This window comes from Gouania willdenowi, chromosome 22 (assembly GCF_900634775.1).
Source record: "Gouania willdenowi chromosome 22, fGouWil2.1, whole genome shotgun sequence".
NCBI lineage: Eukaryota > Metazoa > Chordata > Actinopteri > Blenniiformes > Gobiesocidae > Gouania > Gouania willdenowi.
The window spans coordinates 17,525,543-17,552,557 of record NC_041065.1 but is presented as its reverse complement, the minus strand read 5'-3'; the positions used below and the strand labels follow the sequence as shown (position 1 = coordinate 17,552,557).

Sequence of the window (27,015 nt, the reverse complement as noted above, 5' to 3'; positions counted from 1 at the left end):
GGTTACATGATGGAGTGAGGCTGGACTGGGGGCAGGTAAAGGGAATGATGTTAAGAGGGATCCAGGGTGGAGGTGGATGACATCTGTTTTACAAGAGGTTACAGCCAAAAGGCACTTCAGCAGGACAGAAGTGAGCGAATGGCACAAAGCAAAAATTAATATGAATCACAGCATTAGCTCAAATGCTTTCAGAAGCACCTCAGCACACCCACAAACTTTCAGCTGGTTATTCAGAAGGTGGTACAAACTATTCAGAAAACAAAGTATGACATTTGCGTTTGGTACGAAACGTTCTCACAAGCAAAACTCATTTGAAAACTCATCACGTCACTTTTTATGACCTTCTACACTTGTTGTGAATAACAGTGTTTTTCACATCTTGAGTTGATAAAAAAAAATCATCAGCTCAAAACTATATGCATAACTGCAGCAATGAAATGTCTCAGACAGAGAGTGTTTCTTCACATAACTGATGGCCTTGTTTAAATAAGTGCAGGCCACAGCTTTACCATATATAAGACAACGCTTAATGACTGATGGAAGGACAACAAGGTATAGGCTCTCTAGTACCGGGAATTCTAAACGATATAAACACTGTCCACACAATGTTTACTTCAAGTGTAACCAATTAGGTTTCAGCTTTAGAATTATGCCATTTGTTAATAGTTCTTAAAAAAGATAAATGTGCCATCATTTCAGCAAAGTGAATGCTCACACAGCCCTTTAATGGTCTAAGTTACCTTTAAAGAGTAGCTAAATCCCAAAACCACCACTTTTGGGTATGAAGTAGTGCTGTTGATTGATCCTTGTCCAACTCTCAACATTTTGGTCAAAGTATTTAAATTTGGCATATTTTGTTGTAAAATGTCAGAGTTACTGCCCTCTATGGGTTGAAACTCATCTATTACAATTGATTTTTGCTATTGGCTGAGAACAAGACCATGTGATGTTTTGGGACCCCTTTTTATAAAAACTAGCATCTGTGGGCTCTACAATCTGTGGTGAGTATGTTGGATTTAGAAGAGTAAATAGAGAGACGTATTGAGTAGGGGTGTCCCGACCCAATACCAGCCTGAAAACAAATATCGGATTCAAATTTCCGGGTTTTTTGGGGGATTTTTTTGCAATTTATTTTTTATCATATTTATTCAATTGTAGAATACTATAGATATTAAGTTGAAGGTTAAAATGTATGTAACCATTTGGTTAATAATAAATGGGTCAGTTTTTCTCATACCTACTGTTGCTGACTATTGTTCTCTGTTTGAGTAACATCACTAGATCAAGACTTTTCAAACATTCCACACAACAAAATACATAGAGAAAAAAAAATTGTAATACAAGTATATATGATTAGTGAAAAAAAAAAAGTAGCAGGCTAAAACTCGCGGTGATAAATCACTGCGACAACCAACTCCAGCTGATTTGACCCGCAGGTGGGAAAGTCCGAGCTGTGTGCTTGGTGGCGCGTGAGAAGAACTCTCACGAGACTTCGTGCAAGATTTAGAAAATGGCTGCCGAAACAGCGTCGCAAAAGTTGCTTAAAGTGTGGAAAACTTCAATCTGTCATGATTTTTAACAATTCTTTTGGTGCAAAAGGGGTACGGAATGCATGTTTAAGTGTAGGAGGCGAGAGGAAAAAGAAATAAAAAATAGAATAAGAAAAAAATTATTAATAATAATAATAATAATAATAATAATAATAATAATAATAATAATAATAATAATAAATAGAGTAGACGGCACTTCTGGACATCCCTGTATGATTCATGCTGATATTGGATCAATATCGGTCTTGGCCAAGGCTGCAATATCGGTATCATATCGGAAATGAAAAAGTTGTATCGAGACATCCCTAATATTGAGTAATGAGTAGCTAGTTAGCATAGCATTGTTGTTTATTGGAGATTTTATAGTATAGACTGGGCATTTTTTGAATTTCCTTCCTAGTGGCAGGTCAGGAGAAAGCAGGGGTTTAGATACTCTTTAATGTACCAAAGAATAAATATTTATTTCTCTTAAACGCACTGAAACACATAACACAGGAGTTTGTATAAAGGTCTACCATGGCTAGAGTTTATAGTGACTCAAAATACATTTAAATGCCTTTGGAAAGTTAAAAATCAGGAAATCATTCACAAAATGCTAGTAAACAGTCTCATCAATGTGTCAGATCAGGGGAACCCATTTAGAGCTATGTAATGGACACACACAATGCTGCAACAGGTATCTTCACCACAACAACAACAACCGGTCCCACAGGAGCTCTGAGAAGATGTCAAGGCATTGACAAGGTATTTTATTTGACTTCCAGAGTTACTGATTGGAATTAATGATCCAGCCCCCCTAATTTAACCTGTCAGGTCATCTCATCAAATGGTGCTATTGGATGTCCACTGGTACTGGTAAAGACCTGAAACTGTTCTCAGTCGTTTTGGGGGCTGCAGTGCTGCCCACAGGTTGGCAGATTGCTTTGGCAGCCTCTCCTCTCAGGACTTCAGAGCTTTCACAGTTGAGTCAGTACAGCCAAGAGAAACCACGCACGCCACAACAATTAATCATGGACACCGCACTTCCGTCAAGTACTTTCATTGGAAATTTGGCAAAGCTGACGGTCAGAAGTCCTGCGGTCACTGTTGATGATGCTGAATTTAAATGTATGCTTCTGCAGGCCAACCCGACTTGAAGCACTTTATCTAAATCGCCATTTTGAATTTGCTTAGCATTGAACTGCATTGTTTGTTTTTTTCCACAGGGAAAAATTGAACACTGACAACGCGTGGAAGAAAAGGCGATGCTCTATCCTTGCCCTGAGTGAGCTGCAGTTGAGAGTAATTGAAGGTTTTCAATGGACAGCTAAAACGCTATCACAGCAATTACAGCTACAAGAGATAAAAGCATCTATTAGACTTGTACAGTCAGCCTGACAGAAAAATGGCAGCAGACACAAAAAGAACCAGAGTCAATTAGTCAAACCATTTTAAACCAATGCACAAACGTCTTCTTTTTATTTTTTACATCTAAATAAACAACTGACAAGCTAAAGGTAGACTGTCTGTTAGCGCTTTGAGATAACTTTTGTTGTATTTAGCGCCATATAAATAAAGTTGAATTGACTGTTAAAACTTCCTTTTTTTACTGCAATAACATGTTTTATCCATAGACTGTAAAAAGAATGGACGACGCAGGCTCACGGGGAAGTGATGATTATTTTTTTAGAGCTCCCCCTGCTGACTGGCTGCAGTGTAGGTCATAAGCTCCGCCTCCTCAATGTTAACGGATGGGATGTTGGTCAAACTGTAAAGTTAAAATACTCGTCGCATAATTTGTTTTCAAACCTAAACTCTGCTCATTAGTTATTATCACCCTACATTGTGTTCAAGTGCTCATTTTTCTGTGAAGTAAAAATAAGTTATTTGAGGTTGAAAAATGGAATGATTGACAGTCGACGATCGGGAAGTACGCTAAATGGGCGGGGTGTGCTACTAGGGCTCCTCCCGCCGGACCCTACTGCGCAGACTCCAAACGACGTCAAATTTGCAAGATGGAAGCACCCCTGAAGCGCTGTATTTTGGCTTGAAGAACGTTGAGTGGGAACAGCTACAGTGCACGCCCACTGGTTTTAACCACCAATAAAAACATTTATAGGTACAATACACCCTCTTTGTCAATAGATGGCAGTAGGGAGAACAATAAGGCTGCATTTGAGTGAAAATAGCGTGAAAAACTACATATTGCACATTGGGCTTCTGATTGTCAGTCAAATTATTAAGTTATTTTATTTATGGACACGTGAGATTTAAAAGCGTTGTGTGTTTTAAAATGCAAAAGACGTCAAGTGCCACAATTTTCCAGGCACATAAATACAGATTGTAAATCACTCTTGGTATTATCAATAATAAATAGCCCCTGGTAAAGAAAACAAGATCAATATTATTAGGAATTTGACTACAAATGTGCACGACAAAGAGGAGAACCAAGCAACCTGTTATCTCCTGCCACACAAGACTTGGCTAATGTTAATTAGCAACAGTTTGCTCTGTGCTATCGTAGCTAGCATGCTAAATACTAAGGGTGTGAGATCTCGTGCCACAAGCCACGTCGACGTGCGACGTTGTGCCACCAGATCTCGCGACGACATTTCTCGTTGCGTAAAAATCTGTCTTGCAAGATTTTTTTTTTTTTATTTATATATTTTGTGATCTATCCAAACTTCTATTTGTGACCTGTGGGGGCAGTAATGCGCCTTTGCTACGTCTAGCCTGCCAAAACCTAAAGCAGGAGAAGGAAAAGAAGAATAGGAGGAGGAGTAACGTTTAGTTGTAGTTTCTATTTGTGGAAGAAGTAGTTTATTAACAGTTAAAAGAACATGGCTGTGTAGTTGCAACATGTCGCTAATGACATACAGTACTTGGTCAGGCTCTGTTTGCACTATTTGCACTCTGTATTGACAGAGTAGAACTTTGATTTGGTTTTGCACATAATATTGTTTGTATTTATTTTATTTGAACTTTTATACATTTTAGTTTTGGTTTCAATTTGTGGAAGAAGAAGTTTATTAAAAACTCATGCTTATATCATGCATGTAAAGAGTTATAATAAAACATTTCAAAACGCATGTGCAACTCGGTTAAATAAAAGACTGTTGGTCCAGTCATATATTTTGTCACTGCAGTTTTCTTAAAATCTCGTCTCGTCTCATTTCTCATGAACCCAATATCGTGTCTCGTGAGCTGAGTTTATCATCACACCTCTACTTGATACACAACAGATCTCACAGTTAACTGCGAGAAGTTAGTGAAATAAATAGTTTCAGAATCCCTTGTTCCATATTTTCAGCTGTGAATTGCTGATTTTTCCTGGCACCTTATATGCCTTGGAAGCTTAAGTCTGTCACATCCTTGGTCTGTGTCTTGAACAAAGGTTTTGCCCACTTTTAGCAGAAGAACGAGTACAATAATTTTCAATACCGCCGTTCCCAATTTATGACCTTTTTCTCTCCATTCCCATTCCATCTCCGGCCCACAAAATTAATCAGTGCTGCTCTCAGTGCAGCCTCAGCACCGTCTGTCCAACACTGAGTATGAAAAGAGATGATCAACAACTGTGGTCTCAGTGAAGCAATAAACTGAACTTTGTGCACAACACATCATAACATAAAACAGCCTTTAATAGAAAAAAAAAAGAAAATAAAGAGTGCATTTTCCCTGTCAAGTATGTGATATTTTAATGTCAGCAGAATGTTTCATTTCATTTTTCTGAATAATGTTGTAAACACTGGTGTGAAAGCAAATATGAAATTGTGAATGCATTTTTTCAAAATCCAGGATTGTTGTTGTTTCACGTTTCCCCTCAATGTAAGTTTCCTGTTTCCCATTGTTTAAAATATACCAAATAAAATTGATGGATGAAATTGATGAAACATGGTTTTCAATCTAAAAAATATACATTTCAATGTTTCATTGAAATACTTCTCCCCCAAGGTATCAAGTCTCCTACACTGGATTCAACCAAAGTCATTTCAGACATTTGATTCATTTACAGGTAGTAGTTTAACTTTTTATTCAGTAGTAATAAATAAAACAATATTTAAATTTAAAATGTGGAGAAACTTGATAGGAACCAATTTAAGCACTTCAAAGGAATAAATGACTTGGTGTCACATCCAGCCAAACAAAGCTGTTCCCCATGGATTGTCTTTTAATGTAAAGGTATAAAAATTGTGCAAAATAAATGTGCACATACTTTGTTTATTGGTAATATTTATGACACATTTTATGTTATTTACATGACTGGTACATAGTACAGCTACCTTTATTTAATTAATCCTTATTTAGCATTTTTGGGCATGATTTTGAGATGTTTAGAATGTCAGTAATTAAGAAAAGCTGATAAAAGGGGAATAGGAAATGAATTGAAATTTGGAAAAAAATTGAATCTGAATGGACATTTTCAAAATGTGTGAAAAACAAACTAAAAAAAACAAGAGTTTTACCCAGCTGTTGTCACAATCGTTGGTTTGGAACGTAGCTCTGCTGAATGCATGCAGTGTGCTGAGGCTTACAAAGGTGTCATAAACACTGGTTTACAAGCACTGCCTGTTCTTTTCCATTACAATGTTGTAAAACTGTGCAGCAAAACCATTTCCCTCTATAGGGACCCAAAAAGATTCATGTTACCTCATCAAATTTGAAATTTATGTATTTATTGTACATTTTATTCTTTGTGTAAAGATGGACTGGTTTGCAAACAAGAGTGTAATTTACAGCCAGCACTGACAGCAGGGCTGCAGTAATAATCGTCTAATATAGTTTTATCTCCCGTTGGTTGCAGTGTTTGCCTTTTGGCTGCAGCCGACTTTACACCGCCTCTTTCCATGCAACATTTAATACTCTAACTTGGTGAGCATACATGTTTACTGCCAATGGAAATTACAGCTCAGCCTTGGCTGTAGCTGAGGAACCCTTTAAAACGTCAGCGCTGACATAAACCCCTTTTTATGTTGGTAAAATACATTCAACTAGTAAAAGCAGAGTGTAATTTTGAAGAAAGCATATAGATGCTCAGTTTCATCATCCATGAGTACGACTGTAGCAGAGATACATTAGTAATTATTATGAGCATTAGTCTGTTGCAACAGTCGAGTTCAAATTATATGAATCCATGGTTTTCACCATCAAATTGTTTTGCTGTTCCATTAAAAAACAATATCTAAAAGCTCATTAAAGTCCAAAAATCCGGAAGCATTCGTCACACCCAGACACTAAACCTGTTGTCCACAAGCTCCGGATAAAAAGCACAATCATCATCCATCACTTCCTCCTGCTCAGGGCTGCCTGTGCTCAACCTCATCCCTGCATGCTCACCATCCGAGATAGGCACCCGGTCCAAGAAATACTGAAATTACAGCTGCACAGCTGAATGTGCACATGATATGATCAGTAGACGACACAGACTCTATTAAAATCTGGCTTTATTGGCACTAACTACTCAGTGAGGATATTAAAAAATGATATGACCCGTCCAGTGCCAATCTAACGCTGACGAGGTCTTCTGCTGCCAAAAGATCTCTGACTTACTGAGGCATGGACTAGACACTAGACATCTGTCGGTGTGCTGTGGCATCCGTCACACAAGGCGTTAGCAACAGATTCATGAAGTCCTAAAGGTTTCAGGGTGGGCTCACAGGGATGCGACTACCAAAACTCAACTCAGATCTGGCCAGTGTTCATTTTCTCAACAAATGCTATTATATAAGAAAGATGTTTGATAATGAGCTAAAAATGAGCTTTGATGATAAAATCTAAGAATGCAACAATTTGCTTCAGCAACAATTTGATTCGAATCACGATTCGTCATTGCCGATTCAGGGACACTTTTGGTTCATTTCGAACGATTCGATCCAAAACGATTCAGTGACTTGAAATTATCATCACTCATGTCACAACATTTAAACTTTTTGGCAGATGGTCATTTAAGCAATGGCAAAATTTGTTGTAATACAAAAAATAATAATAATAATCATCATAATTGTAGTGATGAAGTATGGTCAACGCACTTATACAAGAATCAAGCATTGGTATGATGGGTCCAAAACATTTATGTCAGTCCAAAATAGGTAACAGTCGGATTCCACCTTTTCTTGAATAACTCCATCGTCAAATCGAGGCTTGCTGTTATTTTTTCCATTGCGTACACATTTACAGTATCAGTCTCTCTTTCTATTGACCCACTGTAGAGGACAACAGTTTCAACCAAAACACTGTAATCATCTTCTTAGCCACCAGCACCAGTATTCTAAATAACTACGTTTAAGTAATCAGAGTGGACCACTTTAAAGACAAAGAGAATATTTTTAATTTAGGACAATCCCAGAAAATGTGTGTGTGGTCTCCAACCCGACCACAGAGTCTCCAGCATTGGTTTGTTTGTATTCTTATCAATATTCAGTGACTTTTGAACCAAAATAATAATTCAACCAGTGTGAAATAAATCCCTGGATACTGGACAGTACAGGAAATCGAAAGGAAGGAAATTGTCTATAAATTAATGATGGACAAAAACAAACAAGTAAACAACATTAAACGTCAAATGTATTCACATTTTATCTGAATAATGTCCGACCAACACTTCAGTTTAAATGAACAGGATATTAATATTATCTGCTTTTGTTTTTTATACACAATATGTTCAATAAAAAATAAGGCTTACCTGACTCTTCTGCTTGTTTTTTCAACATGAAAATAACAAAATATGTATATCAAAAATGAAGTGCCACCAAGATCTGTTCATGTTAAATCAGTGGTTGAACCTACTTTTCATTTTATGATTGTCATGAGGCTTCTGCAGAGCTAACACTAACAAGCTAATGCTACACGTGCTGCTGCTGCAGTGAACGCTGCCAGAAGAGCCTGGAGGTTGACGGTGGGCACAGCGAATGACTCCGTTAGAATATATCATCTTAAACACATCCATACTGTATAAAGTCGGCTGTGCTTAAATCCAATGCGTTATTTCCTTGTATCGAGACAATTGATTGATTACCTTTTAAAACCATTTTAGATCGATTAATGTCATCTGGAAGGCCAAATTGCTGAGCACAGATCGATATGGTTGGATCTTAGGAATACAAATTGATTCATCGATCTCATGATGAATCATTATAGCCTTAAAAGTCCCATTCCATGCTATTTTTCACCCATCTCCATTTGTTCTAAGAACCCCAAAAACAAAGTATTTGATGTTTATTTTTCCAAACTCGCCTGTTTTCCAGAGTTTCAGTCTCTGAAAAGTCACTTTCTGAGCAACTCTACACAAACAGGCTGATTTGCGGCCTACTTATGCATATTCATGAGTGGGCGTTTCTATAGACGTGACAGTGACTTGCTCCTCCTCACACGGCGACGTAGGGCCAGAGGACGGCCCGCCCTCCTCCCACCCACTTCGTAGCCGAGCTCATGCTGCTTTATAAACACGAGACAGAGCGTGGGGTCAGGGCGTTCACCGGTACATACATAGACTGTAGAAAATACATACATAGCACTGCGCGAAGGAGGCTGAAATGCTCACCTTTGTGGGTGTGTCTGTTTACATGTCAATCACAGCAGAGAGCTTCCTGGAGGTGTGGCTTCTCCAGCTCAGTGCCGCATCAAATTTGCCATCAAAGTGGGAGCGCGTCATCAAATTGGAGCGAGGTGTTTGGGCTCACCCTGCAGTAAGAAAGGAGCAAATCACCCTCTAACTAACGATTGAGGGAATGTGGGCATGTGTATGAAACCCAAATAGCACTTTATGATGTTTAAAGCACAGAAAAGTCGATTTAGCGTAACATGGGCCCTTTAATAAAATCACAAAGCTGTGTTGTCTCCTCAGCTGTACAGAGACAACATGGCTGGGAAACTTTTATAACACAATAAACTCATTGAATTTGAGCCTCACTCACAGCTACGAGTCTATAACCGTGCTCTGTCCACTCACACCAGTCCTCTCTTCTCTACTCATGCGCTAGAGCACAAACTTAAATGTAGTGTCCATCCCTGTCAAAGGTCTGTAATCACTGCTGGAATAACTCCAGAATAATCACAATTCAGTACCAATAATTTTAATAACGTAAATGCATTTACTCTTCATTGCTGAAGGTCAGAAATGAAGAAAACAAGACTAGACCCTAAAGATCAAACTCACAACTGTAAAAAGCAAGCGTTAGAGAACATGTGATTAAAGCCCAAATTAAATTCTAAACAGCAGAAGTATACTTGCTTTAGAGGTAACACACACACACGCACGCACGCAGGGACTTAATGACCAACAGTTGAACAGCAAATACTGAGAGCAGCAGAGAAAAGTGTGGCCTATTATAGAGCAAAGTAAAGCACCACACCACAACATCATTAGCAGAGTTAATACATGAGACAACTGACACGTAGAGCAGTCTGAGGAAGAAGGAACGTGGCATCGACAACAAACACTTTACAAAGTGCTGACATGTAGAAAACGTGTCAGAAAATGTGAGAGGTTTAGGTTCGTAAACATGGATCTGATCACCAGCATCGTCTGTGCTGGGACGCTTCCTTCAAGAATGAAGCTCAAAGTCCCTCAGTGTTTGAAGCTCTAATACTTGATAAAGAATAAAACAATATCTGGCTTATCGTTTAGAGCTGGGCGATATGGACCAAAACTCATATCTCAATACTTTTTCTCAAAATAACGATACACAATATAAATCTTAATATTTTTAACTCAATGAAGTCAGACCAGAAAGACAATTCTGGGTTAAATTTGCTGATAAAAAATACCACACAGCAACAACAAACCGCTGCACAATATGTGCCACTTTTGGCCTTTTCTTTTTAAGGGACAGCACGTGTGAGTGGGTTCCGTAGTGTGGCTTGTGATCCATGTAACTGTGCTTTTCATGTTCTGAGAAGTAGAGAAAACGACTCCTAAAACTAGTATTTTAATACAAAATAAGCTGTAAAAATATATATTTCTGAAATACAGTATGTTAAAAATGTAAAGGACACTGTCTGACTGCACTCTATGAATAATATTAAGCACTTACATGATGTGATTTGTACTGTGTGATTGTGTAAATAAAAACAACAAAAAAATATAGATATATCTTGATATAGGCGATATCAATAATAATAATGGCTTGGATTTATATAGTGCTTTTTTCATGGAGACTCAAAGGGCATGCAGAAACCATTATTCATTCACACCAGTCACTCACAGTCATACCAGTGGTGGTAAGCTACAATGTAGCCACAGCTGCCCTGGGGCATACTGACAGAGGCGTGTCTGCCATTCTGTGCCTACGACCCCTCTGACCACCACCACCACTCATGCACAGTTCATACCCATTCAAACGAGGCAATGTGGATGAAGTGCCTTGCCCAAGGACACAACGACAATGACTTTGATGAGCGGGATTCAAACCCCATATTGTCATTTTCTATATCGCCAAAATAAAAAAAACTTAATTTATCTCACAATATATTACCCAGCTATTATCAATATATCTTTAATATACTGTTTATTTGGTGCATTATTGCTTCACTAAGAGTCGGACTTACCTCTCGTCGCCGTGACGCCCAGCAGCTCTGTTTGATCTTCCAAACCACGGCAGCCACCAGGAGCAGAGACAGGAAGCAGCTGTGGAGAGACGGAGAACATGCAACTCTTCACAAAGGAGTCAAACACCGTGTGTGTTCAGGTCAAACAGCAGCTAGCAGAGGGTGGGATACAACACACAATTATTTTAAGAGCCACAGGTCTGACACAGGATTCCCTTCTACTGCACGTCATGTAACAGATGGTCGCTGTGGCACTGACAGCCAAACCTTTGAAGTGATTCGGACACGTCACCATCCCAGCAGAAGCAGTTCAACGCAGGGCCAGAAAGTAACGTGTCAAATCTCCCTGCATTGTGCACGACATGGTCATAAAACATTTTCCATAATTATGCGAGGAAGTCTGAAGTATCACCAAAGCTAAATGAGCTTTATGTGAAATATATCACACACCTTCTCACACAGACAGGCTGGTAATTAGGTGAATAAATCCAAAACATAACCACAGACAGGAATATACAAACACCAGGATGAATCAATAAAACTTCATCCGAGCTATGTAAACAAAGGCTTTTTTTTTTAAATTAAATTCACTTTTAACAAGAAGCTTCAAATGATGTAAGGCTGTTTATGTACAAAACAAAAAAAAACAAAACTGCTTTTTCATTAATCCATTAATTTGCACATAACTGTAGTGGTTATAAATGATTTACTCGGATTTTAGGACCAAAACATTGGCTTTAAATATGGAACTTGTGTTGTATACCTGACATAATATTGAATATCACACCGGGGCAACAGAAAGTACTCAGTCACTCAAATTCCTCAATTTTTTTGTAAAAAAAAAGCATATACATAAATGTTTTTTTCGTTTGTTTGTTTTTTTAGTTTGTAGAAGCTGAACTTTTACCATCCAAGCTCTAAAGAGATTGTACACCCTCGCCAAAGTAAAAGCATATTTCTGTTTTGATTTACTCCGGTTTCCTCCCACCATCTAAAAACATGACTGTTAGGTTGATTGAAGTCTCTTGATTGCCCGTAGGAGTGAATGGGAATGTGTAAAAAAAAAAAAAAAAAAGCACCTAATATTGTCCCAAACATGCATGCAAGGATATATTTCATGTCATATTGCTATTTCCAATTGGGGAAATGAATTCAGTAATTTTCCTTAATCGTGAATGCAAACTGGTATTCCGCCATTTAAATGACAGATTTATCTTATTTCCTATTAAAACTAAGAAGATGCAGAGTATACAGGTACTATCTATCTAAAAATAACTGCAAGTGAAAAAGTCTCTACGCACACAGAGGATACGAAAAGAGATGCAAACCTCGCCTGCCAGAGAGAATGTTCGAAATGAGCCCTGATTTGGTATCAAAACTGAAATCATCTTCACAGAATACTAGAAACCCAGAGGGGATATCATCAACCTCCTGAGAAAACAGTCTGAATGTTAGCCGTCAAAAAGAAGAGGGAACAGTTTTCCTTTTGACGAGGATGAAGCGGAGGGATGCTTTAAATCAGGTACTCATTATAAAAACATGTTCTATGGCTTCTTTGAATTGCTACTTTCGTTCAGCTTAAGCTGCATGAAGATAAGATTTGTATCTCATTCTCACGTCTGTATTTGGTTCAGTCGCAGTGTTTCACTGTGCGTGGTACATCATCGTCAGGCTCCGACGTAACGTAGGTAGCACTGACACCTCAGAGACATCGACGTATGTGGCCAGTTTCCCCTCTGACGTGTGTATAAACACATCAGAAAGCATCTGCACCAGTCTGAACTTCAGCCTCACTGTCAAGCCTCTCCCTGATCTTCTGTCAGCTATTCCTGGAAAGCTCCCACCAGTGTTTCCACTCTCACCACTGCTGGCAGCTGCTGCCGGCGTGTAAACTCCAACAACCGGTGGAAAATCTGGCACCACCAGGTTTTCTTTCATTCACATTTCTCCACACTGAAGATTTAAGACGGATGTGTGACTGTATCTAATTCATTAGCTCTGTGAGTGACAGGTAGAGGGTTTCACCTGCTTCTACTCCCAGTAGTGTATCATTAAGAATGCAGGATGGATGGATGGATGGATGAAATTAAATATTGACCAACAGATTGATACACAGATTAAAGAATGGATGAATGGACTGATGGATGCATAAACAAATGGATGGATGAATAGATAGCAGATGGATGGATAAAAGAAAGGACTGATGGACTGATAAAGGGACAAAGGGATGGAAAGATGCATTGATGAATTAACAAGGGAGAGTTTGAAGGAAGGAAGGGATGAGAGATAAAAAAAAATGAGTTGAACGGATGGACAAATGGATGGATGGATGGATGATATGAAACATTGACTAACAGATTGATACACATATATAAACAGATTAATGGATGAATTAATTAACTGATGGATGCATAAATGGATGAATGGAGGAATAGATGCAGATGGATGGATAAAAGGAAGGATGGATAAAACAATGGAGGAAAGGAAGGAAGGAAGGAAGGAAGGAAGGAAGGAAAGAAAAAAGATGGATAAATAAACAAACAGTTGATTGGATGGACAAATTGAGGGATGGCTGGATGGATGGATGGATGGATGGGTGAATGGATAATATAAAACATTGACTAACAGACAGATACACCCATAAAGAGATTAATAGATTGATAAATGAACTGATGGATGGATAAAGGAGGAATGAATGAAGGAAGGAAATAAAAAGATGGATAAATAAACAGTTAAACGGTTGGACAAATTGATAAATGATGGATGGACGGATAAAAGGAAAAATGGCTCAATATACGAATGGACAGATGTGTTTATGAATGAACGGTGTAACAGAGTGATAAATGCATGACCAGATTAATGGATATGAGTATAATCATTAACCATGAATACTATATTATTATTTTATCTCTCTGCAAATTAACGACAGTGAATCTTTCTGAGGATTTATTTCTGATTCCTGCGTAGGTTCAGCTTTTACGAAGAATAAAAGAATTCCAGGCAGATTTTATTTGGAGCTCCGGGCCGAGGCATAACTTCTCACGGCATGCGTGCCCTCCGGCGACACGCCTGACACATTTCCCTCTAAAGTTTTACTAGCGTTTCAATAAACCCGTCTTTGCCCATTTAAATACGGGCTTGGATGGGTTCAGGTCCTCATATCTCCAACACCTCTCCCCAACGCCTCGCCATGTGCGACTCTTTAAAGAGCCATTTGTTTCTACCAAAAAAGAAATCCTTTTATCTCTCTCCGAGCTGAGCACAACTTTTAAAGAACCATCCATTCGGTCGTCTTATTGATCTGGCTTCCAGCTCGCTGCTTTAGGAGCAACGCTGCACTGATTAATGACTCGCGTTAATAGATATTGGCCTCACATCGAAGGCCTCCGTGTTCAGCAGAAAGGTGTGGAAAACAAGATGAAGACAGAGAGAAAGACATGTAGGAAGTGAGACCGGATGGACACAGATGAAGCAGACAGAGTGATGTGCCAATTTTAAGCTAAATCAACTTTTCTGTTCTGTGCTTTTAACATCATAAAGTGTTATTTGGGCTTCATACACATGCCCAAAGTGTTTTTTTCATTGATTCCCTCAATCGTTAGTTAGAGGGTGATTTGCTCCTTTCTTATTTGATGACGCGTTCCCACTTTGATGACAAATTTGACGTGGCACTGAGCTGGAGAAGCCACGCCTCCAGGAAGCTCTCTGCCGTGATTGACATGTAAACAGACACGCCCACAAAGGTGAGCATTTCAGCGTCTTTCGCGCAGTGCTATGCATGTATTTTCTACAGTCTATGTATGTACCGGTGAACGCCCCGCCCCCACACTCTGTCTCATGTTTATAAAGCAGCATGAACTCGGCCAAGGAGTGGGTAGACCTACGTCACCGTGTGGGGAGGAGGAAGTCAGTGTCCTGTCTATAGACACGCCCACTCATGAATATGCATAAGTCGGCCACAAAGCAGCCTGTTTGTGTAGAGTTGCTCAGAAAGTGACTTTTAAGAGGCTAAAACTCTGAAAAACAGGTGAGTTTGGGAAAATAAACCTCAAATACTAAGTTTTTGGAGTTCTTAGAACAAATGAATACATTTCGTAAGCTTTAAATGTTCAGGTTAGAAGTATAACCTGTGTAAATTATTACATAACTGTAACACAACAAAACAGTCAAGGTTGGCACGTGTGCGCGCGTGTGACCAGTTGAGGTTAAAAGTGATAGATGCTGTACATTTCAGTGTCAGAAGAGAAGCCAGAGGAAGTGCATTATTTCCACGGGCTGCTGAGGCCAAAGAGGTGATCTCTGATGTGTTATTGCTAACCTGACAGCAAGACAACAGCCACAGGGCAGAAAGCAACACAGCAACACTGTTTGTCTGACACTGGTGAATACTAATCCCGCAGTCCGCCTACCCTATCCGCTTTCCTTCCAGGCTTCGAAAATGAAACCTGCTTAGCAGCCAAACAGCATTTCATTTTCCCTTTGGCTGATAAGCGGTGCGTCTTGTAGCACACACACACACACACACACACACACACACACACACACACACACACACACACACACACACACACACACACACACACACACACACACACACACACACACACACACACACACACACACACACACACACACACACACACACACACACACACACACACACACACACACACACACACACACACACACACACACACACACACACACACACACACACACAAACTTGCATGATTCAGCCTTGCACTTGTCGCCACTAAACCATGTTTCACTTCGCTCAGACCCTTCACTGCAGGTCTAGCCCACCTAAAACAGAGTAAAGGCCGGACATGCAGCAGAATATTAAATTCCAGGATAATCCGTGCTGCTCTGTTTAGCCTCTCCTCTCACAGTAACTGCATTCTCTCAGCGTTGTGTAAGGTGGAGGAGACGGAGAACAGCAAAGCTGGCACGTTGGCAGATTAGCAACCTCCAAACCATGCACGATAACAGCAGCTTATTGACCTCCACGAGACAAAATACGGATGCTAATCAGATTCTTAATAAACTGTAAACAGTTCATGTGTCAATGCTTGTTAGGATGCTCAGTGAATCTGCAGGAGCACAAAAAGATCAATGTAGAAAACACTGATTAACTCATTAACTGTAGACGTGTATTATCTTTGCACAATCATTTTCGAGATCTTGTATAGCCTATATCCCATGCTCTTATTGTGAAAGGCAAAAGTTTTAAGTTTGTGTTCTATTTCTTATTTGTATGTCCTCTATTTAAAACACAGGAAGCTGCACCCATAACAGGAAGTAGTATCCAAAGGAACAAAGTAGTAAATAATAGGCTTTACACGATCAGGATATTTGGGCCGATCACCAATCAGTGAGTTTAAAAAAAGTTTTTTTTTTAGGTACCAACCAAGTTCCTTTGGTACTACCTGATACAGATTCACAGAAAATCAAACGGTACCATGTTTCCTTGTGACTGTGAGGGAGTGGAAGAGTTGAAGAATTTCCATGCAGGACCTGAACATAACATTTGTTGTCAGAGTGTGTGTGTGCGTGCATGTGTGTGCTAGGGATGGGCGATATAGAGTAAAAAAAATTCTCCCCATAATTTCTGATACTTATCAGAATAACAATAAAAATTACAATAAATAATTCCCAACTTCGAGAGTAAACAGGTTCCTTACAAACACAAATTAATTTGAATTCATCAAAACTTGACACATTAAAAAAGGCTACAATAGTTGCTCATAGGCTGATAATTTATGGAATCTATTTTTCAATGTGGGTCACTCTATTAATGTCATTGTATGCAATTCATTTATTTCCTCAGTTAAAATTAAATAATTTTCTAAAAATAAATTTAAAAAAAAGCACATGAAAGGCAAAAATAACTCAAATAGTGTTTTACTGCTGCTGAATTGTTTCTTTTATATCTGATGATGAGTTACATAAAGTTATAGTTGATAAATATCTTTGATTTTCTATAATTAAGCCGGATCAAGCTGATGATTTAATACTTCAGGATATTCAGGTGTAATAATCACAATAGTTACACATGTCTAATGGGACCAACTTTGTCTTGTAAACATGTTAAATATAATTGAAAACATTGTGTTTCATAAGTTGGGACGAATGAATAGTGAACCTTCCATACAAATGATAAAACATAAACAGTAAGCCGTGTACTTTTTACTTGGTCTATTGCTTATATGGTGTGGTTAGCATTAGCACTTAGCCGAGTCTGTGCGTCGGTAGGCTAGCTTAGCTTTAGTTGAGTTTTCAGTTGAGAATTATCGTTTCTATCGTGGGATTACATATTCTTACAGGTGAGAATGTTTTTGACAATATATCGTCAACGATAACATATCACACATTCTTAGTGGGTGTGTGGCCCTTTAACTGCGAATGAATGTGCTGGTCGCTCAACCAGTGTGTGGAGTGAGAGAGCGCGTGAGACCGGAGCGGATCGATTATAAGCTGTATGCCGTTTTCAGTGATTGACAAAAAAAAATGTTGCAGCTGTTGAATGAAACCAGAGTCCCATGTCATACTCAATGACTGCTGTGAAGCCAGGGAGGTAATGCTGAAGCTGAGGAAAGCTTCGACTACAAGAGATTTGGAGATGAAGGTGTGGAGGCAGACCACACTGGAACTACGGAAAGCCTCCATCAGCATTAGCATTAGGAGCAAATACATATTTCCAGACTGTGGCATCGCAAAACGTGCTATTGCTAGTTGTCGTCTGTATCCAAAGGTGTACAGCGGAGGTGAGGCACACATACACACATGCGCGAAACACTAGGGGTGTGAAAAAAAAAACAAAAAAAAAACGATATCACGATATATCGCAATTTTTTGTGTGCCAATTTTAAATCGATTTTTTATTTAATAAATTGATTTTTTTTTTTTTGGAGTGGGATATTTTATCAATATTTTTCAGTGGTGGTTACAATGTATTCAATGTGTTGCAAAGGTTACTTGATTTTATGATGGCAGTGTGTAATGCCTGCAATATTTGTGTTTTATTTCATTTTCATATAATCTGTTCAGATCTGTGTTTAAACTGACAATAGGGTAATTTATTTTCTTATTATTTTTGCGCATTATCAGTAACTCAGGGTGCTTTATCCTTAATGTTCTCACTTAAAGTTGTTTTAATGCCGTCATTATGTTGTAATGATTACTTAGACTTCTACACAGTAGTTTCAGTGAAAAGGAACTTGTTGCGCTTTATTTTATGATGGCAGTGTGCAACACTGCATTTTCTTTTTTTCAGTGAAAATGTGCAAAAACACTAATAGTTTTGAAGCAAATAGTTTTGACTCAATTTGTCCTCTCAATGATCAATATCTTCTGGTGAACATATACAGCAACTTGATTTTTCATCTTTACATTTAATTTTGATATTAACTGGGTAGAATATCGCGATATATCGTATCGTGACCCAAGTATCATGATACGTATCGTATTGCAACATCCTTGCCAAAACTCACTTCTATGTCCACCACCGCCCTGAAATGGACAGAAGTCTCCGATATGAAAGCAAAAACAAACGGGAGCGCATCGGTCCATTCTAGGAGTCTCCATATTAACAAGGTTGGGCGGAATAAACAAAACAAGCGCACACACACACACGCGCATACAAACACTGAACACACACAGACACTAACAGCAGACGCTGCCCCCGCATTCAGAGTAGGGGTGGGAACCTCTGGGTACCTCACGATACGCGATACAAAGCTCACGATAACGATTATCTCACGATATGACGATACTGCGATTATCGATATATTGGCCAGAAATCAATCTACGATAATCATGACATAAGAAAAAAAAAGATTAAGTGAAAAAATACAATTTTTATTTTATATCTCTGAACGACAATACATTGAAAAAGTGTCCTATGAACAGTGACACTATTTTAGTGCAACATTTCTATAAAAAAGTGTCAACATACCAATGTAAACAAACAAGTATCTCCAATAGTGCTTTCTGTAAACAAAAAATAGGGTCTTTCTTACCAGTGACACCATTTTGTGAAGACGTACCTGCACATTTTAGTGAAAAAGCAGAAAAGGTTTTGAAAAAATAAAATCAAAAAAATAAATAAACCAAAAAAAATCGATACTTAGCGGGAGCATATCGATAATCGATCATGCGGAAAAATATCGCAATATATCGCCGAATCGAGATATTGTCACACTCCTAGTTCAGAGTCAGTAGACTGGGGCAGAAGTCCGGCGCTCAGCCGCTCTGCTCCAACCGAGAGACTTTTTCACCGTTTGCGCATAAGTTTTCACCTTGGTGCACAAATGCCAGTAAAATAAAACCTTGTCACGTATAGCAAACAACTCTTGGTGTAAATGAGATGATAAAACAATGCAATGGAAACATCTACAGAAAGTTATATCATGACAATGACAATACAGCCGTAGAAGAGCGGGAAAATGGAGCCAACGCTGGGCCAATGTGTGTGTTCTGACTCATTCATCATCAATAGACTCTTTCCTAATTGTAATCTGTGTGTGTACCGATTGGCTTTAAGCCCCAGGTCTTTTTTCCAGTGACTTTGAATAGAGGCAGTGGGAAAAGAAAGGAAAAGAAGAGGATCTGTGGATTTTACTGCTATAAACAGAACAGCTGTAAAAAGTAGATACATTTTGTAGCTTTGTAGCTTGTATGCGTTGCATGAATTATGAAATGCTATATTTATAAGAAAAGTTATACGCCATCAAACTCATTACTTAACAGATTAGAGTTAGTGCTACTTACAGAGACACAGTCTGGTTGTGATGAGTCTATACAGGGAGTGCTAATGACTGTAGCCAACCATAATAACCAGTATTTTGCAAAAATTGGATGGGTAAGAAACCAAGAAAAAGGTACAAAAAACAAAGCCAAAGTGGTATGACCCAGCCAATTTTAAGAGATTACTTTTATGCAGCGCAACTAAAACCACTAGTGTGTCTTTGTGATTTACAATTTAGGGCAAGGATGAAACAAATAGAAGAGGTAGAACCCACAGGAGCCCCATTACAAGCTGTAATAGCTGACAGTGGATTGATAAATAACTTTAATGATAAAGACAACCCGTGGATAAAAGTAACTCTAAAAATATGGAGGAAAATAATGAATAACTGAAACCTGAAGAGTGCAGGGAAAATATTGCGGTGGTGTGCATATGTTGCAGAGACTCCACGTTTGAAGGAAGGAGAGAAGCTAATATCTGAAGGAGAATGGAAGAATAATTGTAAATTGCAATGAAAAACTACTCTTTCACACAGCTGCAGGGATATTGGTTGTAAAAACATCATGACATTTTTTATTACCCCTGCCCAAAAGAGACATCAGCTCATTGGTACAAACTGTTGGTGGTTCTGTGGTTCAACTGAAGACAATCATTACCATGTATCCCAGAGTTGCCCGATACTTCCAACTTTTTGGCAAGAAGTTCAAATAACTATTTCTTTTGATGTTTTCACATTGTATGTGGGAGCCACAGTGCTGCATACACAGTCTGACTGCAGCAGACAAATATTTAATGAGAATATTGCTTGTGGGAGGGAAGAAGTTGTTTCAACCAGATGCACCAATATAAGATGATTGATATAAAATTCTACACGACATATACATCAAGGAAACACTGACGTTTTCTATAAAGGTGCAATCAGGGAAATATCTGAGAGGGTGGCTGAAATGGTTATAGTGGTCCTCGGAGGCCAGACTTGCTTTGATTGACCGTCAATAGAATATAGGTTTTACAAGACCACCAAAAAGTGAAGTGTTCATGAATAGATATGTGAGAGTGACAGCTTTTTGCTTTTGTTCTTAGGTTCAGAAATGGTCAACTTTAAGGAAACGCATCTTATATAATCAGGTGGTTACTTGTTGCCAGATTGGGCTGTTTTCCGCCAAGAAATTTGAGGGTTTTTGTTTGTGTTTAGACTTTAAAATGTAATGTGTATCTGGCAACACTTCTTGTTTTACTAATTCTACATTTCCCATGAACACTATGTCGTGACGTGTCATTCAACAATTGGCTACATGCTTACGTTAGCGTGATTGTGGTTTGATTGGTATCGGAGAAGACAAACAGAACTGCGCAAAACAAATAATAGGAGATGAAATTAAGTTGTAAAATTAGCTGGGAAAAACAAACAAACATGTGGAGATATTTATCAGGTGTTGAAAAACCTGAACTGCAAAAAAAGAAGGTTGCTGCCGACACGGGGGAAAATGTAGACGAAAGAGGATCTGAAAAGAAGAAGAAATTGAGGAGTTTTATTACTAAATGGACGTAAGGTCATGAGTGGCTGATATTCCACCATGTTTACCTTTAAAATGTGCAGTATACAGTTTGTAGGGAGTGGGATTGAAGAGCATGCATGTTAGTAAAACATTTTCTCTACAGTACATGTAATCCTTAGAAAGAACAGAAGTAATCAGTACTAACTTCAAACCGTATTGCAGGAATCCAATTTTCATCTGAGTTAAGTTTGTTTATTAAATTATGAGAATATACTTTAAAAAGGTCCACTTCTCCGACACACCCAAAGTTCCATATTGCACCTTTTAGGCACTGTTACAAAATTGCTTTTAAATTAAATGTTTCTATTTTTACTATTTTAATGTATTTCTGAAATCAACTAAAATAAAAACTATTTAAAGAAACGAGAACGCGTAAATCTATTCCGTGTCACTTATAATGCAGTTTATTTACACTGGGAAAAAAATTGGCTCGAGGGAAATCTGGATGGCTGGTAACTGGCTGGTGATCTAAAAAGTTAATTTAAAGCCCTGTATGTAATGTATAGTGTTTGGTTTAGTGTTTATATGTATATATTCCATTTATATATTCTGTGTATATATTCTGTTTTTTATATATATATATATATATATATATTTTTTTTTTTAATAATGCTGTTTTATTTTATTTAGCTGCTACTGAAACTGTGCAAATATCCCCTTGTGGAAATAATAAAGGTTATCTTATACAAAGATGTGTAATATTTGAATGTTTTTTATTTGATATGTAAGATCTCCATGTTGCAAAAAACAACAAACACATACACACACAAACACAAACACTATAAGGAAGTTTTGTGTCCACATACATACATAATGATTTAATGATCGGCTAAAATTCTTCTTTAGATTGCAAGTTGCGATGCTGCAAACACAATGGCGCTGAATTTGTCTTTCTTTTGTTTCACATTTAGGTTCCGTTTTTGAAGAAAGTCCTTTAATGGCTAGTAAGAAGCCATCCAAGCCTGTGTGTTTATCACAAATGACCCTGTGACCCCTGACGTCACCAGCTGCCAGTGAACAACTAGGGAGAGCAGCTCTCCTCAGGTGGAAGGCCTGCACGCTCTATCTGCTCCAACTTTTACCTGTGGCTTCACCACCTGACAATAAGGCGGAAAACAAAGAGTGTTTAAGAATAGATCAGAGGTGGAGACGGATTAAAGATGAAGAAAAGGTGAAGGGTTAGACAAAGAATCTAAGAAAGCAGAAGCTGCTCAGGAAGCAGACACACAGATGCCTACGGTGGCCCCTGAGGACAAACAGGCAGTGGTTTGGATGAGACGGTGTCTCTCTTGCTCTTTTTCAGGTCCCTGCAGAGTCAGCCGTCACTCCACCCCACAACCAGTGACGTGCCGTGACCACTAGGGTTGGGTAGGCACTGCCTACCTTGCCTACCCTGACTGCACGTCACTGCCCACAACTACAGAGTTAACACTGCACAGACTGCTTTAAAAACATGCCGCAAGGCCGGAAGATTCAGAAAATACAGGTTTCGGAAATGTGTTTGTACGACTGAGTAACAGCACAGCAGGGAGCAATCAAACATGCAGTGATGTAAGCTTTTTTAGTTCTAAGGTTATGAGTAATTAACAGCGAATAAATGCCCGGTTAAAAAGGAGTTTTCTTCTATGTTAAATTAAACTCATGTGAGATGAGAGTATTTTGAGCATAAAAAGATGTAAAATGACTCATAGATGTGTAGCAGTGTGCGTAGATACTTTACAAGGTTTCAACATGTGGAGTCACACTGATGTAAAACTGTGACAACAGTGAGGGCATGCTCACATATGTAAGTCTGCTTTGTTTGGGCCTGTGTGAACATGCTATCAAAGTCTGGAGCGCTTTAGAGAAACAGATTCTACTGTGATTGAGTACAGCGTCCTGTGCAGAATTCACTCTCAGGACTTGTTCTGCCTTTGTGCGTTTAATCTTGTTTTTGTGCTGAATATCATATCATCACTGTGTGATTTACGTTACACTCTTTTAACTGTCGGGGTCAGTTTGAAGAACTTGGCAAAGCTCAGTCTGAATGCACACTGAGCCAAACCAAGGTGCTAAAATGTATTTCCACACACTGAAGCGAGTAACAGGACTACCCCTACGTGGCTCCAGCTGGAATTTCTTCTTAACCCGAGAACAATATCGCTAAAATTAGTAACACCATCACTATCGCCAGGTGATTTTTACATGATATATTACACCCTAATAAAAGTACAGTAATTATAATCAAAATATATCAAAATATGACAATAATTGACAAATATGAGTTGCATGCTATTCCTAACAAAATTTAAAAAAAACTAACATGGGTGGACTCTAAAAATTCTAACAAAAATTACTGAAAAATTAGGAATGTAAGAATAAAAAATTGTTAGAAAAAAAAAAAAAAAACATTAGCATTAGAGGTTTCCCTAGTGAAGGCATTGTCTCTGACAAAAATGTGTCATTTTTCAATTGGGTGAAAATTATTACCCGCCATATGAATTACTTCACCACTTTGTTATTCATTCATGTTCATTTCTGGTTTCAGAATCAGAATTTCTGTATCTATCCCAAGGGGAAATTTTACTCACTGTACTTTATTTTTTAGAAGCAGTCAGTAAATACAGTGTAGTAACGATGGGTCACTATCACTATTGTTGGGTAAAAATCACCCAAACATGTGCCTGTAAGAAAAAGTGGACTTTGGAGTAAGGGAACGTCACCCGCCAATAGTGTTCTCGGGTTAATGTTCTACAGTTTTGTAACCTTGGCTGCAAGATGGATTCTCCTGGTGTTCACAAACACCACAATCCATCTTGTACTGTTCCCGCCTTTGCCTTTCAAATCCAAACCAAAACGGTTAAAACCAATCATGAGGCAGTGTCGTGGTTTAGGGCGGGATATCCGGGAGTGACAAAGGCAGAAGCACCGAAGCAAAACTGGTGCACGCACAGTTGCGGGGAGAGGAACTGGCTGGGCTACCGCTGGTAGCATAGCTCCGAATCAAAATAGAATAGATGTTGACGCAGGAGGATGGTTAACGTACCCTTAGCTCACATACTTGTGTCGCAAAAACGGCAAAAGTCACTCCACGACATAATGACCACAGCATTACTATCTCAAAGAAAGTTTTCACCCTTGTTGTTGAAGCAACGTCTCTGCGACACATACCAATGACAACATCATAATTTGTTACCGTGTGATTGGCTAAAACAAATCATGGTGGACAGAGGCTTCGCCCAATCAGCTTCAAGCATTCTGTTCAGGTCCTTTCCTGGTTGAGAAAGGATTTGCCAGACACAAACCCAGATCGATGTGGAGAACTCGAGTTAGAGGGAGGGGCTACACATCAATCTGGCTCTTGCCAGGTTAACAATTTTGTGCCTCATCTCAAATAATTTTCTCCTTAAATATCCTAAAAGAGTTTCTTTTGTTCAGGTGATGCAGGTAAAACCAAGGGACTCAAAAACCTGAGCTTCTGTGTGCAGTGTGACACGTGCACATTTATGAAAACATTTCACTTGACAGGTAAATGGAACCAAAGCTGACTCGTCCTTATGTCGTCCTGCTGTCAGTCACGCGTCACTCGTCCCGTCACAACTGCTACAGACACTCATCCACACTGACGTAGACTTTTGTCTATGAACATGTGTCGGAAAGACCAGCTGGCTTCGGACGGTGAGGTCAACGCCAATGTCGTTTCAAGCCTCTGCAGTAATTGATCTCCTTTCAAGGATAAGACAGCAAAGCCGTTTGGTAAAAGCAGGAAACAATGGTGAAAGATGTGTCGTCACTTAACCGGTCGGAGTTTGAACAGACATGTGGGATCGATGGAGGCACGTGCAGCCGTGCACTTTAAAGATTCACGAGTGTGTGTGTGTGTGTGTGTGTTCATGCATGTGAGTAAAAGCTCACAAGACACACAGCACCACTGAGTGGTCTGAGTAAATGCTACAGATGTCTCTGAGAGTCTGCACAATGGGACATGGAGGACGACAACCAAATTATTTAAAGTGCGTCGCAGGCCAAAATACACAATAGTAGCCCCTGCACAGATGGTCCTGAATGTGTGTGGGTCTGTGCAAGCATTGAAGAGGAGGCAAAAAAAAAAAAAAACACAAATACAGCTGCCTTTGTTGTAAATAGTCTATTATCAAGTATATCAAACTAATTAAAAACTACTCAAATGAAAAAATGGTGGGTTTTTTTGTGTTTTTTTTAAATCATTTTTTAATACTTTTTGGGTTATAAATTGCATTTATAGAATTATTTCACAAAAGGCTCAAGTTCTTTTGTGCTTTAAATCTGAAATCGTGTCAACCTTGTCTAAAACCTTCAATGAAGAAGAAAAAAAAAATCTATGCAAGAATAATTCATCCCTTCGGTAATTAGTTGATCATTACTTTTTTTTTTTTTTTTTTTTTTTAAGTGCAGTTCTTTGACGGACCATGCAACAAAATGGGTTAAATTCATGGAAAATCAATTAATAAAATATGTATTTACCTTGCATTGCTGATAACATTGATAACCAATCAGACTGACACATGCAATTCCTTTTTTTTTTTTTTAAATTAAAGGCTACTGTGAAGTTGCTGTTGCAATTTTGCTTAAACCTGGGTTAAAGCTTGAAATAGTTGAATGATTTACTTTTGATTTTGGGATTGTTCTATGCATTTTAACTCTTGAGGACAATCACAGCAATAAAGTTGCACTTTTGACAATAAATCTGATGTCTGCAGTCATTTGTAAGTGCATTGAAAAAAAAAAAAAAAAAAAAATCGAAACTCAAATTTTTCTGTAAATAATCTGAGATATTTTTTTTTAGGCAAAATCACCCAGCGCTATTTTTAATCTTTGTCTCAGACACACAAGGCCATGTGCACCCCCTGAGCTCTATGGCGCCCCTTGTTGGAGACAAGGACCCTAGCTTGTGAATCACTGGCCTATAAAAACTACCGGTAGTTTGAATGCTGACTGTGCCAAAAAAAAAGGAAGTAAAATAGTATATAGAAATAAACACACAAATGTATTTAAAAAAAAAACAACTGCCAATAAATACAGTATGGTTGGAGCTGATAATTGGACTTTAGTGATCAGCCAACAAGTAAGTCACAAGTGAGTCCAAGTGAGTAAGTAAGGAATATTTATTGAGCACTTCGAGAGGACATAGCTGTCATGAAGTTCAGAGCAAAAAAAACTTACATAAATAATATATATATGAAATGAATTATGAAATGAATTATAGTTCTATGAAATGATCTCCAAGAAGAAAGGCTCCCAAGTAAAATACCCAGCAATAATCAGGATTCAATGTCTATTAAATTAATGGCTTTATCAATAATTGTCATGATTAAATGACTGATTACAGTGCAGTTAAACTAGCGCAGGAAGTGTGACTGAAGGTAAAAAGAGCCAAGATGCCGATCCATGTGGCTCTAATTACTTCTCGGCTTTGGTGAGATAAATATTAGAAAAGTGCCGTCGCTTCTACTTCTTCTACTCGCTCCTCCCTGCTGATACATGCTGATGGATTTCAGCAGAAAAACACTGGCCAATGAACTCTGATACATTTCCATCACTTCTGACGTCCCTCAGAAAAAGAGACTTGGTGTTTCTTTGGTGACAGCGAGATGAATCATTCACTACAACAAATTCA

At 38.5% G+C, this 27,015-nt stretch overlaps 1 protein-coding gene across 1 annotated transcript in view; it reads right to left on the bottom strand.

Annotated features, from left to right (window-relative positions):
• atrn (attractin) overlaps positions 1-27,015 on the bottom strand; it is a 174,846-nt gene that overhangs the window by 50,998 nt on the left and 96,833 nt on the right. Inside the window, exon 26 of the mRNA XM_028437841.1 lies at positions 11,076-11,154. Coding sequence (XP_028293642.1) covers positions 11,076-11,154 — 79 coding nt within the window. The remainder of the gene's footprint in view (positions 1-11,075; positions 11,155-27,015) is intronic.